Source organism: Sinocyclocheilus rhinocerous, unplaced genomic scaffold (assembly GCF_001515625.1).
Source record: "Sinocyclocheilus rhinocerous isolate Xijiao unplaced genomic scaffold, SAMN03320098_v1.1 scaffold757, whole genome shotgun sequence".
In the NCBI taxonomy this organism is placed as follows: Eukaryota; Metazoa; Chordata; class Actinopteri; order Cypriniformes; family Cyprinidae; genus Sinocyclocheilus; species Sinocyclocheilus rhinocerous.
In genome coordinates, this window is record NW_015662957.1 from 1,576,650 (window position 1) to 1,592,738 (window position 16,089).

At 36.9% G+C, this 16,089-nt stretch overlaps 2 protein-coding genes across 6 annotated transcripts in view; one reads left to right on the plus strand and one right to left on the minus strand.

Moving 5' to 3' along the window:
- The window catches only part of LOC107728602 (SLIT-ROBO Rho GTPase-activating protein 2-like), a 109,545-nt gene extending 103,150 nt beyond the window's left edge, over window positions 1-6,395 (minus strand). The window contains exons 1-2 of the mRNA XM_016538830.1: window positions 6,261-6,395; window positions 5,034-5,486 (exon numbers count right to left, since the gene is read on the minus strand). Of these exons, the coding sequence (XP_016394316.1) occupies window positions 5,034-5,100 (67 nt within the window). The 5' untranslated portion in view covers window positions 5,101-5,486; window positions 6,261-6,395. The remainder of the gene's footprint in view (window positions 1-5,033; window positions 5,487-6,260) is intronic.
- Window positions 6,396-11,292: 4,897 nt separating this feature from the next.
- On the plus strand, window positions 11,293-16,023 carry LOC107728643 (protein FAM72A-like). 5 transcript variants are annotated; one of them, XM_016538908.1, is made up of 6 exons: window positions 11,894-12,020; window positions 12,367-12,561; window positions 12,662-12,739; window positions 13,451-13,575; window positions 14,334-14,462; window positions 15,106-16,023. In XM_016538908.1, the coding sequence occupies exons 2-5, from the start codon at window positions 12,416-12,418 to the stop codon at window positions 14,426-14,428; spliced, it is 444 nt and encodes a 147-aa protein (XP_016394394.1). In that variant the 5' UTR covers window positions 11,894-12,020; window positions 12,367-12,415; the 3' UTR covers window positions 14,429-14,462; window positions 15,106-16,023. The 5 variants fall into 5 exon arrangements, with proteins under 5 accessions (XP_016394395.1, XP_016394394.1, XP_016394393.1 ...); XM_016538909.1 differs by lacking the exons at window positions 11,894-12,020; window positions 15,106-16,023 and adding an exon at window positions 11,293-11,316 and having other exon boundaries at window positions 14,334-15,092; XM_016538907.1 differs by lacking the exon at window positions 15,106-16,023 and having other exon boundaries at window positions 14,334-15,092.
- The last annotated feature ends 66 nt before the right edge of the window (window positions 16,024-16,089 follow it).

A 16,089-nucleotide genomic window follows, 5' to 3' on the forward strand; every position in this document is an offset into this window, starting at 1 on the left:
CTTTAATTTGATCCCCGCTCTAAATGTAAAAACTGAGTAAATGCTCTGGGTCTTAAAGTTAACATCGCCAACTGGCACGTGTTCTCCTGCCATGCAGAATGCAAAAGTCCACTAAAACCAAGACTGCCCATTTCAGTCTGACAAAGAAGTAGATGGAAGACAGAATGTAAATGGTTTTCCACTTTGCAGGCTCTCTCCAACCCTCCCCCACACCTTCCCTTGGATGAACGCCGGGAAAGTGCTTGATGACTTTACCGTTTTTACATTCAGATTGGGATTCACCTGGTGTTCATTTGTTGAGAAGCACAGTGGAAGACTAATTAGAGGTAACAGATAGTCGATACAGCCATTTTCATTTGCACAGTAAATTATGCTGATGCAGTGCAAACAGTTTAATGAGAGTTTTAAGGAGTGTGATTTCGGTCCCATTCCTTCCTATTCTATGTCAGGTAACAGTTTGTGCGTCTAACCATGTGCATCCAGGCATCGGTTGTCAATTATGGCCTTTCTGTTGCGTTCACAAACATTACGCTCGGTCTGTCCATTGGTGGACTGAGGGAACTGAAAATCTCTCCTGCATCTAAAAGGAAAGAGGCATTTAGTACTTAACAGATGTTGGAAACACGGATGATTCATTGGTTAAAGAGCTCTCAATGTTAAAAACTTAGATCTGGACCAAATCAACAAGGTATTGTGATTACAGCAGAGACCTTCACCCTGATCCAGGTCAATTCCCTCAGGGCTGGTCCTCTGACAGGAAGTCCAAAAATCGGGGGGTGAGTTTCCAATTCAAAAGCACACAATAGCAACAATGCATGTGTGTTGTGCACTGTCTCCCCCTCTTTCCTCTCTTCTTCTTCCTTAAACAAACATCCTTCCTGTGGAAGATTATTTCAGATCAAGTCAGCATTTCCACATAAAGTACATTTACATACTGTATTCTAGCACCGCACTGGGCACACCATCCACTGCACAGACTCATTAAGCGCTAAAGTGGAGCGACTTGGCCGAAGCGGGAGCCACGGATCAATGCTGACCTGTTCTAATTGAGGCACGCTCGTTATGGGAAGGGTATTAAAAAGGACAAGAAGAGATTAGTGGAAATGTAACGATTCGTTGCAGCTGCAGCATGGGTAAACAAAGGCTGATGCAGAGCTGTAAACCTAAATGACTTTCTCATCATCGACCTCGCAGATTAACTGAACATATTGGAATGGGTTGGAAGAGGTGCTGCCGCTTTCTAAAAACCAACCAAGCCATAAGCTTTGAAGCGATCACTAGCAAACAATGCCATTTAAAAGTGCAATGCCATGCAAACAATGCATCCTTCAAAGCAATATCTAATCAAAATGGTCAAAAGCAAAGAATGCTATTTCTCCAATATAGGATATTGATGTATAGGGATCACAATGAGACCAATTCTATCAATGTAGTAATATAAAAATCTATATGTAATTAATCAGCTTGGTCTATATATCAATTGCTAATGTTAACACATATTCGTCTTGATGTCTCTCATTGAATCAGCCTCTGAATGTTTTAGTCTCCTCGACCAATCAGTATATAACCCTTTCTGCTCAACGCTCCAGATGTGTGCAAATACAAAAACACTGCTAATGAAACCAAGTTTTTTTTTCTCATTCTCATTCCATCTCTTTTTGCCAGATAAAGCCAAATAACAGCTGGTCTGGTTGTGAAGACTTCACTATTTCGCTTGTCAGCAGAAACACATGCTGTTGCAAAATTAGAAATGTGCAGTCAAAGAGTGAGCTTGAGAACAAAGAAGATGAATTCAAAAGCAGCGGTCTGTTTTGGGCCTTGAAACTGAATGAATGTGGTCATTACTGACATTCAAACAGGGAAATGCGAGGAACTCTGCCGAAATATGTTGAGAGGAAAAATGTTAGCAGGCTTTCGCACCCTCCCCCAAAAACCCGCATCAGCACTTCAAACAGAATTCAATAGTGACCTACATACATAGGCGTCAAGATACTATTAAAAACAATTAATCTACAAAAATCAACTGACCTAATCTATTTTGCACGGTTTCTCTGCCATCTATAAATTACAAGAACTAATGCCATATGAATGAAGGAAATGTCTGTGTTTAAATCTTCATTAAAACAATCTGTCCAAACACTTCTGGTTCTCTTTCTATTGTTAAAAACACATCAGACACCACACATAAAGAGAGGCAAAGCATCTAGGCTTTTCTTTTTTTATTACCAATGCCAATTAGAGCAGTCAATCATTTTGTTTTCCCACAGCTTCAGAAAGCTCTTATGCATAGTCACTTTTCAATTGCTTGACAGGCTCACTTCCCATGTTTGAGGGATTATAGCTACATTATCCAATCCTTCCAACCAGCTGTGGTGAAAAACAGCTGTACATTTCCAGCCAATCCTTCCATCTCCTTCAGTTCTTTCAGGTAAGAGAAGCTCTTACCTGAGCCTTTGAGTTTATTCCTTTATAAAAGATCTGAATGGAGAACCCAAGGTATTGAGATTTGCGAACAGGAGTCAGAATGTTGAGATTCTGTTTGTCTGAAGCCCATGTACTCACTGGATTTTAATAGCTTAAGATACCAGCACCAACTCCAGGGCATTGGGTATAAGAACATGATTTCAATGGAAAAACGGTATGTTCCGCATAAAGCTGATGTTAATCAATGATAATCCAGTTTGAACTGTACAGAGCTTTGATGTGTCTCTCTCTGACTTCTCCAGTTTCAGATTTTCCCCTCATGTCTGGTTGCCTCAGCACAGAAATGGATCACCAAGCAATTACTGCTTCCTCTTCTGCCACTAATTCATGACAGATTATTTAGCCAAATCAGCGATGTTTCACTAGGCATAGCTGCTTTCGAAATCTAGGCCATTTTTCAGCATGCACCCTTGCAATTCCTGAGAGAAGAAATCATGCTTATTATTGTTTCTTTCCAGATCCTGTCAGCTCAAGATTATTGAGCAAACTGATCTACAGGCATTTTTTTTCCAGACATGGCAGAGTAATAGGGATTTGCTTGTGGGGGAGGCTGGGGGTTCAAATTGGCAAGAGACAGTGATATGACACAGCATCCAGAGAGAGGAGCTGGAGGAGGAACAATAGTGTCAAATTAATATCATGTTTATAGATTTACATTTATTTTATAAACTAAAACACAGTCTCTCTTTGCACAAGAGCAGATCAGTGTTTTGGGAATAAGATTTCTCTGGGATGTGAATGCAATTATTCAATTTTGCAGTTCTGTAAGACACTAAAGAAAACTGATGTAAATTTATCAACTTAAAGGCTGTTGTCAGCACTGACAATAGTTTTAAAGGGGTCATATGATGCTGCTAAAAAGAACATTATTTTGTGTATTTGGTGTAATGAAATGTGTTTATGCGGTTTAAAGTTAAAAAAACACATTATTTTCCAGTTTTTTTTTTAAATAATTTTTATAAAGACAGCAGCTCAGATTGAAAACAAATGATGTATAAAATATTGATTTAGTTACTATTTTAATTATACTAGATTTTTAACTTATTTTAAATGATATTGCAGCTCTCTAGTGGGCCCTGGCCCATTTAGTGGAAAACCAGTGAGCTTACATTTACATTTACATTTAGACATCTAGCAGACGCTTTTATCCAAAGCGACTTACAAATGAGGACAATGGAAGCAATCAAAATCAACAAAAGAGCAATGATATGCAAGTGCTATAACAAGTCTCAGTTAGCTTAATGCAGTAGCCTACACGTAGCAAGGTGTTTTTTTTAATCATATAATAAATAAAAAGAAAATGGATAGAATAGAAAAAGAATAGAGCAAGCAAGTGTTAAGTGTTAAATTGAGCATAACCATAAGACTTTATATTCAGCAACTGTAATTATTTTTCACTGACTTAAGATTTCATTTCAAGATTTCCATTTACATTTGAGAGGGGAAATCACTATTTTAAATTCCCATTTCCTTACATATATATAGACTGCTGAACTAAACAAACAAACAGCTAAGATGGTTTGCCTGTCTTAGCTGGTTTAAGATGGTCTCCCAGCCTCATTGTCTAAAAAACTGACCAAAACCCTTCTAAAACCAGCCAAAAGAGTAAAGACCATGCTGAGACACTATCTAAAACCATCATACATAGGCTAGTTTGAACTGTTTTAGCTATTTCCATGCAAAACTTGCATTTAGACAGTAGACACCATAAACCAGGCTCTGGGTTTGTTTAGCAATATTTATATGTCACAATGACCTACTTGAATGAAAACTCTCATAGATGAGAAACTCACTGGCTCTTATTAATGGAGATTTTCCCGACAACCAGCAGCAACAGGCAAGGGCTGTTCAATTGCTCTATTCAAAGTTCCAGTAACCGGGCAAATACACAAAAGAGCAGGCACACATAACGGCGTGAATAACATGATAGGGAGCTTCACTAATGAAGTGAATCATTCAATCCGTCTTTCAAATAATAACAGCTTCGTTTTACTTCATCAGACAGATGTTTCTATGGGAACGGAATCCCTCTAACGTTAGAGAGACAAAAACAAGCGTTGCGTACACAGGTGCGAGTAAAGAAATATGTGCGGTGTATTGTTACAATTACTTCATGAAATACTACATTTCTACTCAAAAAAAAAAAATTTAAACATCCCCTAAGCCTCTAAACTAACCCTTTACACTGTTACCACAGCGTTGTATAAATAAAACTGATGAGGTTACAGCCATAACCGAACTGTCACCAAGCATCGCACCTTTACTTCGTTCACGCTCAGTGGTGCCACGCCACAACAGTTTTCGGCTTTAAACGTGTTGCCACGTCCCTGACCTACTGTAAAACATCTATGTCAACTGACCTGACATGTTTAAAACAAAATCAATTGGTTGAACACAGCACCACACCAGCTCGTATAGAGAGACACGCAGGGCAAAAGAAAACGCCCTGCCTTGTCTATACGTAACGTTACAAGCTGTAGTAGCTGATAGTAACCTAATCAACAAAAACACAATGGTAGCCGTGGAAGAATGCGACATATTTCACTTACCTTTAACTTGCGTTTCATATTCGGAAATAATCTCCTTGTCCTTTCGGAATTTAGCCGGAGACGTCATATTGCTCTAAACGAAACAAGTCCTGTCACAGCGAGAAACGCCGCAGAACAAAAGCCTCTTCGCCCGCACTTCGTCTACAGATATCCAGTGAATATGTAGGAATGGAAAGCAGTGTATGGGTATTGTCTCCTACCGATGATCAATCACGCCGCATTATTAGTTGAAGCTGCTGTTGGCTCCTATGTTGAATATGTCCGTGACAACACGCGAGGAAATGAAGCCAAAAAGAAGAGTTTTATCCCACCGTTCACTCACACTGGATCCGCGCGACCAGACGCAGCGCCTTCAAAAGTTTCAGCCTCCCTCCGGCGGGCAGACGTGTGAGTGAGGCTACAGACGCTTCTCAGTGCTGGATGAAGGCATGGATTAGACTTCCCAACATCACACTGCGCACACACACACACAGGGCAGAGAAAAGTTCACTGGATCAGATTTCTAAAGACTAGTTCCTTCCAGTAAACTTCCTCAAAATATTTTCGTTTTGTTTCATTTGTTTTAAACAGACGTTCAACCTCATCAAAGCTAATCTTTACAGTGTTTAGTTTGAACAATGTAAACTGACGCATATTAAATAGCAAAATGTGAAGAGGAAATCTGATATTATTCGGACATTACACAATTTTTAGTAGGCTACTGCATGATTTAAAAAAAATAATTTTCTGGTATTTCTTTGTCATATTTCATAACAGTAACAGATATTTCACATAACATTATGGCATCAATTAAACTCATACTTTTAACCCAGTATCATAGGTGTGGAGAATATTCTGACATGCTGCCATTTATGATTTTTTTTATCTAAAATCGTTAAAGAAACATTCCAGTATACTGCACACATGAGAGGATTAGGTTAACGTGCACGTTAACATTGTCATATCGTGTAAAGCACGTTAAAATTGAAGCCGCCAATCCTGAAGACTGCAGGGTTGTTGGGGACTTTAAATCACTAGTCCTAAAATTAAAGAGGCTATGAGCAACAAGAGGGGGTTTGTCGAGTAACGTGATGTGAAAAGCAGAGAGGCCCCTGGTGACTCTGAATAGTTCAGGCAGGGCTTTCCTTAAGGAGATTCCTGCATTTCATCCGGAGAATTGCTGCGGTTTCTCTAATGCCTAATGCACCCGTATCATATACTGTTGAACTGAATCGATCAACCACTTACCTTAAAAGGCGATTTCCATGTCTAAAATCGAGTTTCATGTAGCAGATTTCTCCCTCAAGACTTGCTGTTTCGCTATTCTCTTGAATTTTCCCAAACTCAAACCCCGCCTCTTTTTCATGGAAGAGAAAGAACAACCCCTCTCTATTGTCATTGGTTACAACACACGAACACGACATGAATCTATCAACTTGCCAAAAGATACATTTCTGAGGCATTAATACTGTTTTATTTCATACTTCCATTGCATGCCGCAGATTTTAAAGGCTTGAGTGAATTAAATCACTTTACATATTTACAAACTGCCGTTTTACAGCCTTCCTTTTTACTGTTTTTTTCCTTTTAATTTATGTCGTCGTGTTCATAATAATAAGATTAATAATCATCAGAAATAACTGAATCGTGTATGAATCCTTGCGAGTCGGATCTTTTCAATGAATCAGATGAACCGGTTCACAAACCCGGTCTTAACTGAACGATTCATTCACGATCACCAGTCGGTCTATGGGATCAGATTCCCGCCAAATGTATTGCAGTCACGGATAAAAAAAAATAACAAGCGTGAAACCAAAATGTAAAAACGCAAGTAAAATTATATTGCACAAAATTGAACCCCTTTGCTGTCACCCCCCATTTTCGGCATGGAAACACAAATGACATACCCAAAATTAAAAGGTTGCTGCTCACGAGTCTTTCTGACTAGATACATAACAAAGTGACGTGACATGTGGCCAAGTATAGTTACCCATACTCTGAATTAGTGCTCTGCATTTAACCCATCCTAAGTGCACATACGCAGCAGTGAACACACACACACCATGAACCCGGTGCAGTGGGCAGCCATTTATGCTGCGGTGCCCGGGGAGCAGTTGGGGGTTCGATGCCTTGCTCAAGGGCACCTCAGTCATGGTATTGAAGGTGGAAGAGAGTACATTCACTCCCCCCACCTACAATCCCTGCCGATACGAGACTTGAACTCGCAACCTTTGGGTTACGAGTCCGACTCTCTAACCATTAGGCCACGACTTAAGACTTAAGAATCAGAATTACTCAGACTGTTATGATAATAGAGATATATAAGCTCAAACACAAAAATAAAAATATTAAAAACATATCTTTTAAATGTATACAAAAATATGTTGCTGTGGTATATGATTTTAGAAACACAATGAAGCTAAAGCCACAAGTCTACTAATGCTTCATTTGAAATTTCAGGACATGATCTCTAAAACTGTAAATTTTATTAAACATTTTCTAAGACCATGTCATGTGTGTTTTTAGAGAAGGCTAATAAAAGTCTAATTAAAAAAAATGATGGCCCCCTGTAAGCTCTCCTGCGTGCTGTCGCCTCATGTCTGGTTCAGCAAACTGCCCCATTCATGATGCTATTGTTCTCCCTAGACGAACCTTTCACACCTCCGCGAGGTATGACACATAATCCTCATTATTCCTTTATCATTATTCTTTTGATTTACTGTTGTTAAACTATGCTATTTATAGCCTTTTATATCGCTGCACAAATTAGCATTCCAGATGTACACATTATTTGTTATGAAAATACCCCAAATCTCAAGAAAATCACATACAAACCATATACTATCGTAATCGTGTGTTTATTATTTGGATATTTCATGGGTACAGAGGTTTCTCTGTGTTCGCTGTGATCAGAAATCAACGCGGAAAAGTGAAGGAAGCTCGTGACAGGATGAGACGGGGCTTGTTATGAGACGCAATAAGATTGACAAGGCGATGGACGAATCAGGGTTTCTGTCTCCATGTATATGCATCTTTGGACTATAAGCCCTTAATAACCCTGTTCAGTGAAGTTATGTGAACACAAATAAACCACTGCAGACGTGACTGAATATGAATGCGTGGTGAATTTCTATTCTAAAAATGACACATACAGATGTATTATTTTGCACTCCTGACATAAATTACTAAATTACTGTCACTGCAACAATGTTTTATCAAAACAGTGGTCAAATATCGAAGCTAGACTCTTTAATATTTCTACTGATGCACCGTTTGTCCAGATTAAGTAAGAGTAACATCAATAAGTAAATAGTAATAAAAAAGCTGAATTAAAAAATTACAAATAGTAATGAAACATCAATAATCTGGGGCCATCGCCGATCTTTGACAGCTAAGGGGTTAAAAATGAAAGCAAAGTTTTCAGAATAGCAAACAATGGTCACGGATCAAAAAATAATAAGTGTAAATCAAAAATTTAAAACGCATAAAAAAAAAAATAAGCACGAATCAAAACTTTAAACACATTTAAAATCATATTGCACAAAACTAATATATATTTATAACTAATATACTAATAATATAGAAATATTAATGCAATTTGCACACAAAATCATGTTTTCCTTGGTTATATTTCTCTGTTTTTTGTGCTCTCAGACATTTTCTGCACATATTTTTATTTTTTGTACGCTTATGCTGTTTTTCCCTTCACTCTTTATTCCACGTTCTGCGCGTCTTCTTCCAAATGTTGCGGTTAGAGTTTCATGTAAATCAGGGTGGATAGTGCTACAGAGTAGACAGTTACCAGGTTAGAGGCCAGGTGGATTTGATATACACAATGATTTATTTGCATATTGTGTTTATTTACATAGCTACATATATAATTGGTAACACTATCATATTAATGTTTCAAATTTATAAAGTTTGAACATAACAACAATATGAAAGTAAAACAGCCAGTAAATTGCGGCAAGTTACTGTCTTTAGAATAAGACATTAAATCATTCATTCAAATGGCTGATTCATTCATTGACGAATAAAGCGAATCATTCAATACGAAAGGCTGCTGTGTTGCTTGTAGAGGACACTGTTCTGCTGTGGCTTTGTTTGGACTCTTCGTCAAAATAGAGCAAAATGAGAAAATAGTTACTATTAATAGTAAACTCACTCAAGATATACTTCTTGTTATATTGATTTAGTTCAATAAACATTTGCAATGGTCCTGATATTAGGAAAAACACTCTTCCTCGTGTTTTGCTTAACTGTATGTCATAAAATAAATTATAGTGCCATTCTTTACAAACAACATTTATTTTAAATGCTAAGCCTATAACTCATTTAAAACAAAACTTAAAAACTGAACCTCCTACTGGGCTCACAACCCTCTCATTTCCATGAGTGAATCGTTAGACGTGGTGTAACATTTGGTTGATAAACTATTAGCCTATTTATTTTGTAAAGAAGGTTTTGTACTTCTCTCGTATCTGAATATCTACTTAAACAACATCCTTCACATATGCAAAAAATATGTTTGGAAAACACCACGGCAAAACCTACATATTGTACAAAAGACAAGCTAAATTGAGTCACCAATACCTTTTGTATGTTTAGTTGTCTCATTTACTTTGATGATGAAGAGGCTGCGATGTAAAGATTGCAATGCTAGAATTGATTATGTTGTGTGCGCGCAGGAGGCGCCGGTGCAAACACCTGGGTTACTCACATCAGCGGAAAGATGTGATAGATGAGAGCAAGACATCATTCAAAAATGATCTATTTTTTTATTTGTGTACCTTCAAAATAACAGTGAAATGTTGTACTTTTGTAAAATAAAGAAAACATACAAAATGCACTTGCCGTCTCTGTGAACCTCTTCCTGAAATGAAGAAAAACTCAGCGATACTGTCTAACACTATACTTGTCACACAGAATGAGAAATATATTTATAGAAACCTTGAAGTGCCCGCTTTTACCTGTTCACGTTTTGCTTATTTGACATTGAATGCATTATATAAGTCACTTTGGAATATAAATCATAGCACGTTCAGAAGATAAAAAATGCAACGTGTAGTCCGGAAAATACAGTATAACAAATTATTTTGCGGGACCCCCTGGCTTTGGGTCATGACACGGACCCCAGTTTGAAAACCCCTGCTCTTACTCATATTATCCTCTCCTAACAGTAATAACCATAACAAGACTTATAATCAGTCAGGTAAAGGCGAGCCAGGCACATCAGTGACTTCGCGAGGCCGGAGCATTTAGTGGCTGCTCCATTTCGCGATGTGACCGGAGGCGAATAAATACAGGTGAATATAACCACGAAAGATCGCTGGGACGGCTCATTTTACGTTAACAGATCAACAGGTAGGCGTACAGCAGTGACAGACAGACACATATAACGGTGTTCTGTATGGAAAGATGTTTCCCAGCTGACAGTTGTCCATTTTCCCCTGTACAAGTAAACAGAACACTTAGCATCGGCAGTAATGAGGCGCGTTGGAGTGACGTCACCGCCCCTCTTCGACTGATTGGCTAGAGGAGGAGCTGTCAATCTAGAACTAGTGGACCAATGATGACGCTCAAGCCCGCCATGATTTACATGAAACTCTAACAGCAACATTTGGAAGAAGAAGCGCAGAACCTGGAATAAAGAGCGAAGGAAAAACAGCATAAGCATACAAAAAATAAAAATATGTGCAGAAAATGTCTGAGAGCACAAAAAACAGAGAAATATAACCAAGGAAAACATGATTTTGTGTGCAATTCAGATAATTTTGCATTAATATTTCAGTTTTGTGCAATATGATTTTAAATGTGTTTAAAGTTTTGAGTCGTGCTTATTATTTTTTTAAATGCGTTATTACATTTTTGATTTACACTTATTATTTTTTGATCCGTGACCATTGTTTGCTATTCTGAAAACTTTGCTTTCATTTTTTAAATTTTGTGCAATGTAATTTTTCTTGCGTTTTTAAATTTTGGTTTCACGCTTGTTATTTTTTTATCCGTGACTGCAATACATTTGGCGGGAATCTGATCCCATATCGGTCAAACAAGCTATGCGAACATAAAAGGTGAAAATTATGTTTTGCTTAAAAGGAGGTGAGAATTTATGCGATCCTCGTATGTGAGAAAAAATATTTTCCATACTTGTAAATCCCATGGTGTATCCTCGATCAGGAGTCCATTGGAAGCTTCTTTATACCTTGCACCTAGCCTTGCAGTGCATTTAATGAATATCGTCTTCATGTTGTTTGATTTTCAGGTTACGCGCTAGCTAGAGGACAGACTAGCCAGAAAACAAGTAAGCATCAATAACTGAACTGAATCTCTTGCGAATTTCTTGTGGAGGTGGTTTGAACAAATGAATGGAACATGGAAAAGCTTTTTAGCCAAGAGATCTAAATGTAGCTAATAATCAATATTTTAAATGCAAATTATTTGTAAATTTTAAATAATTTTGTGTTTAATGAGCTGAATCACTGCTGCAACAAACTAACCGAAAATGCATGGCATTACAATAAACACACTTAAGAATAATATTAAATCAAAATAAGCGTAATAAACAGCTATAGGTACCGACATATGGTATTTTTGGAACATGTAATCCACCACAACGGGATGTCAGGGACCACGTTATGATAATAGAATCACTGAACACTTTTTGAACCAGTTCTTTGAAACGACTCGTTCGAAAGAACCGACTTGCAGAAACGATTCGGACTTCCCCTCCATAGTGGTTTTGTGGTTTGCGGAAAGGCACTGCGACCAATCAGCTAAGGAATTTGAGCTGACCAATCATGTGTGAGATATGGTAATTTGGAACCAATCAGCGTTAGAGATCGGGCTGTTTGAAAATCTTTCAGGAAGTGTATATCCGCTTTGACGCGGACGTAAACAAACGTAGTTTAGCAATCTAAACCCCGTTGTGACTATAGAGAGATTGTACTGTAGTACAATGTGTTTCTCTGCCGCCTAGATCTAGAACGATCTGATATCCGGTAACAAGTAAGAATGGTTTTATGGCATGCTTAGTAAAAAAAAACTGGATCCTATTTTAGTTAGCTAGCTAGCTCTTTAATGAGAAAGGTAGAGCTTTTCTTAGCCTCTTCTAACAGAAGCGTAAAATGAGTTGAAATTACTGTGATTTTCATTCATAATGTTAATTTGAAGGGCTTTCTCGTTTTTGTGATCAATAGACTCTAACTTGTAACGTTAGATACTGCTAACGTAATACAGGAGCAAACAGGCTACAGCTAACTTAGCTAGCTAGACAGGTGCAGGTCGTCTGTTAAACATCTGCTGTAGCCTTCACTGCATGTGCTGACTCTTTGTTATCATTTTAAATCAACAGGACCTGGCGTTTTGTTAGGAGCTTTACTTGAGAAGATCTTAACTCAACAATGTCTACTTCAAATTTCAAGAATAAGTGTGTGACGCAAGTCAACTGTATATACTGTGACAGTCTGCTGTGCATGAGAGGAATGAAAGCAGTACTTTTAGCTGATACGGAAATAGAGTTGTTCTCAACCGACATACCACCAAATAGGTGAGGTTTCCGTGATCGGATTTCACATATTGTATATAAACGTGGTCATCATAATCTTTCTGTTGGATCCCTAATAGTCTGTGTTGTTTTCCCCATTTAGGACAGTTGATTTTGTGGCAAGCTGCTATTCCACTGAAAGCTGCAAATGCAAATTAAGAGACATTGCTTGTTTGAAATGGTAAAGTTTTTATAACTATTAGGTTTTACTCGTATTGTTTAGGATAAAAAAAAGTGTATGGAATTATAACGTTTAGTATTAACAAATATGGTAATATACAGTACCGTTCAAAACTTTAGGGTCAGGAATTTAAGGAAATTTATATTTTTGTTTTCCGCAAGGATGCATAACATTTATCAAAAGTGACAAAGGCATGTATAATGTAATGCAAAAGATTTCTGTTCAAAATTTAAAAACTGTTCTTTTAACTTTCTATTCATAAGAAAATAATGAACAAAATGTATCTCTCATGCCACAAAATTAAACAGCACAGCGGTTTTCAACATTAATAATAATAAGCAAAGTTTATCGACCAATAAATATTAGAATAATTTTCAACATATTAGAATAATTTCTGAAGGATCATGTGACACTGAAGACTAGAGTAATGGCTGCTGAAAATTCAGCTTTTGCCATCACAAGAACAAATTCCATTCTATTCATGCATTACAATAGAAAAGAGTTATTTTTAAAAGTTCACATTTTTACAGTTTTTCCCCCACCTTTCACATTAAAAATATTACCAAACTTGTAATTTGGCATCAAACTTGTTTAGGCAATGTTCAGTCCATTGTTAACACTGAGCCATTTGCTGTTCTGTTTCATTGTGTCTCACAAAGCATTTGAGTCGGGTGTTTTTGTTTGTCTCTCTGGCTCTTTCTGCACATTCAGTGGGAATGTTGTGGGATATCACGTGGTGGCCCCATGCAAGCCCTGCTTGCTGTCCTGCAACAATGGTCATTTCTGGATGTTCAACAGTGAAGCTGTGTCCACTATCAATAGACTAGATGCAACAGGTTTGGGACGTCTGATGCAAAAACACTGTCTGTGCCCTCTGCTTATGGTCAGACAGGTTTTGCATACCATTGTTTCAAAGATTATCTGCTCATAGCCATCAAAAAAAAAAAAACGAATGAAAGTATAATATACTCAATGTACTTTTTTGTCAAATGAATCCTGAAATAAAAAAATTAAAAAAACAGTTCAAAGAATATCTTTTGATACAACACCTTAAAAAGCCTTTTTTTTTATTTTGGTCTGCCACACATTTTAAAAGGTAAAAGTCTAGATTGACAAACTAATGCATTTCGGTAATTGAGCCTTCCTCAGAGTGGGCCAGCCTGTCGCCCTTTGAGGAAGTCTTAATTGCCAAAATGCATTAGAGTGCCAGTGTAGACTTTAAACTTTTTTTGTTTCTAGAAGACGTGCCTTGCATTATAATTTTATCACTACTGTTTGAAACCCAGCTAAAAAGCACCTTATGTTTTTCACAACAAATGATGCTGCCAAATGATCTTTTAACTGAAACTTCAGTTATTGTTTGGTATAAATTAGGAGTGAGTTCTTGTGTATTTAAAATGAAATGAAGCTTAACTACACATACACTACTGTTAAAAAGTTTGGGGTCAGTGATAGTTTTTTTTTCTTCAGCAAGGATTCATTCAATTGATCAAAAATGCCAGTAAACAAAATAATTGTTTAAAATAAATGCTGTACTTTGCTGTAAAAAATTTTTCAGTATTTCAGACATAAGTTAATAAATGTTCTTTCATAGGGCAGAACTTGCTGCTGTGGGGAGATCTTCCAGAACTGGAGGGCAGTGATGACGAGAGTCTGGACTTTCTCTCAGAAGAAGAGTACCTCAGATAGAAACACACACATCCAAAGGAAGTAGACTCTGACGGTAGCGAACTAGTTTACTTTCACTCACACAAGTCTCCGTTTAAAGCACATTGTCTTGTCTTTAGCTGACTGGGAATAGGCAAAAGAAAAAAAAGGTCTTTACCATCCCAGCTTGATTTATATGCATTTTCTTTCTGCATCTCCTCAGATTAGTTTCAGTATGTCAGAGTGCCACTACCAAAGAGATGTTTCTGTTTTCTTTGCTTTACGGTTGCAGTAGCACAAAACATGATGATTGGATTGAAAGATTTAGGATGTTATCCTCATATGTCTTTATACAACATTCACAAATGGATCAGACTGTTTAAGAAGATTAACAGTAGTGTTACTTTGAGGTGTTAATACAGGTTATTTACTCCGGTACTAATGCAGTTTTTGGGAGGCAACCAGATAGATAGATAGATAGATACAATCTTGCAAAATAAAATGCTGGTTCCACAAGTCTATGTGGTTTTATAGGAAGGAAATGACTGACATTTACCATGTTTTAATGGTTTACCAGTATATTTGTCCATTTCAATTGAATGTCACGTAAAGTCCCCTAAAGATGGATATCAATTGGTATATTTATTCTGAACAAGGTTCATCCGTGCATAATATTTTTTGTATTTAGGTTTTGCTCTTTTTTTTTTTTTTTTTTACAGCTTTGACATTTGAAGTGGCACAAAATGACTTGGCAGCTTTGAGTAGAGTATTTAGGTCTCAGCTCGGTGACATTTGGCATTTCAACAACTTTAATTTAACATTATGGTACTTTGCTTGGCACACTCTTTTCAATTAATGCTGTTTCATGAGATAGTTAAGCATTTGTACTTTCTGTACTCCAGTTAAGTTTCACTGTTTGTCACCAGGGCAATCATGAATACGACAGAAATAAATCTGCACTTAATAGTAAATAAATTCTTCATGACACTGTGTGACAAACTGGACAAAGCATTTTTAAGCTTTCTGATTTTTTTTTCTCATGGAGGTAACAAAATGATTTGCATCCTCTTCCATTTCTTTTGTTTTATAAAGACATGATATAGTCATTCAGTAGCAGTTTTTCCACAATCCTGTTTACCATTTCACTGTGTGTAATATGATATTCACAGATCATTTATATATATATATATATATATATAAAACAATTAAGGCTATAATGCCCCACTGTAAACGTCTTAGTGCAAAATTTACGCTATGTTGCATTTTCAGTAAAAATAACAGCAACAAGTGTAAACAACCACTATTGAGATAGCTTTCAGGTGTAGCAATTTTAGGGGTTGGCTCTTTTATGCCTTGAAGCGATCTTTAGTATGCATTTATGACCAAAATGAAACAGCGAAAAATATGTTTTGCATTTTAACTTATTAACAGAGGATTTATTTGATTATCTATGTTTTGAATGTATTTATTAACAGACATGATACTGTATTTATACTGACGTGATTTAATTTGTGCCATGTGAGGATGAGAAAAAAAAAACATTTGTATACAGTACTTTTGATCTGCACTGACAATATGTTGTTGGTTTAAACTTTGGGTTATTTTGTATGATGAATGTCTTGATATTAAATTTTTAATGTGGATTTACCTGTGTACGTTTCCTTTATTCACCAAAGTTCAAAACTGGCATTTTTAACTGTTTT